This window comes from Cyprinodon variegatus, unplaced genomic scaffold (assembly GCF_000732505.1).
Source record: "Cyprinodon variegatus isolate N-32 unplaced genomic scaffold, C_variegatus-1.0 Scaffold332, whole genome shotgun sequence".
Lineage (NCBI taxonomy): Eukaryota > Metazoa > Chordata > Actinopteri > Cyprinodontiformes > Cyprinodontidae > Cyprinodon > Cyprinodon variegatus.
In genome coordinates, this window is record NW_015150785.1 from 82365 (window position 1) to 83731 (window position 1367).

The 1367-nt window shown below is 45.4% G+C and overlaps 1 protein-coding gene across 1 annotated transcript in view; it reads left to right on the top strand.

The window, feature by feature from the left end:
• The first annotated feature begins 300 nt into the window (after positions 1 to 300).
• sepn1 (selenoprotein N, 1) overlaps positions 301 to 1367 on the top strand; it is a 14742-nt gene continuing 13675 nt past the window's right edge. Inside the window, exon 1 of the mRNA XM_015385179.1 lies at positions 301 to 653. Within this exon, the coding sequence (XP_015240665.1) occupies positions 474 to 653 (180 nt within the window). The 5' untranslated portion in view covers positions 301 to 473. The remainder of the gene's footprint in view (positions 654 to 1367) is intronic.

Here is a 1367-nt window from a genome sequence, read left to right on the forward strand (position 1 = left end):
TTGTATATATATAAAATATATATATATATAATATAAATAATATATATATTGTATATATATATATATATATATATATATATATTGTATATATATTGTATATATATATATAAACCAAACTGTTTGTAAATCCGTCAAGAATTCAATGAGATAAGAGTATTTGTGTTAGTGCTGATCACTCACCTTACATTAAGTACCATAGAGCACTCCAGAAAGCCTGCCTGTGGTAAGATGGCCGCCCGGTGATGCCGTTTGAGACTCCGCCGTAAGACATCTAGCCTTTATTATGGATATCTATGACCGCATCCATATGCTTCCAGTGTGGATGTGGGAAATAAGAGGCAACTAACACCAAGAAGAGGCTGGAAAGAGGCGCAGACTGTTCCGCTTTTTATCGGCTCTGCCTGCTGAGGCTTCAGGAGCTCCTCAGGCTGCAATGCGCTCCTGAAGCGGAGGAGGAGGAGGAGGAGGAGGCGATGATGGCCGCAGATGTGGATAAAACAGTCCCGGAGAGAGAGCGGAGGAACGGGCTGAGGAGCCCAGGATCCGGATCCTGGTTCCGGAGAGGTTTGTGGCTCCTGCTGGTGGTCTGCGGGGCCCCCCTCGCTGCCTTTGGGATAAAGTTCTACCGGGACTCCGAGCTCCTCAAACGCCACGTAAGATCCAGTAAAAAGAGATCAAAATGTTGCCTTTAATGACCTGATTTTATTCTCTGATTTCTTCACATATCCGCTGTTTCTCAGACTGTGAGCAGATCTCAGAGCTCCAGCAGCATTTTTCTCTGTGGTTTTATTGGGTGGGAGGGTCTGCCTGCCAGCTGCTGGAACACATCTAGACTTAAAGTCTACAGTGCTTTGGTTTTCCAAGCTGTTCTTGGACCCCCACCCCCCCTCCAGTCCCTCCATTGTACAGCTGCTGGCAGGCACGCATCTGCCTGAGCTTCATCCAGGAGGAGAGAAGCTCCATCTGCCCTCCTGGATACCAAAGCAGGCCGGAACCAGGATGTTTGAAATACCGAGGAAAATATTGGGATAAATCACGTGACAAAAAACATCCTAATATGGCGACTTTTTAACATGTATTTGGAAACGTGAGTAAAGATAGTTAAACCACAAGCCCGCCATGGAGGTGAACATTAAGATGTTTATCACAACATTTCCAAAACTCACAAAAGTATTTTAGGAGTGAGTGAGTGATTATGAGTGAAGGAGTGAGTATGAGTGAGTGGGTGAATGGGTAAGTGAGTGAGTGAGTGAGTGAGTGAGTGAGTGAGTGAGTGAGTGAGTGAGTGAGTGAGTGAGTGAGTGAGTGAGTGAAGGAGGGAGTGAGTATGAGTGAGTGAAGGAGTGAGTGAGTGTGTGAGTATGAGT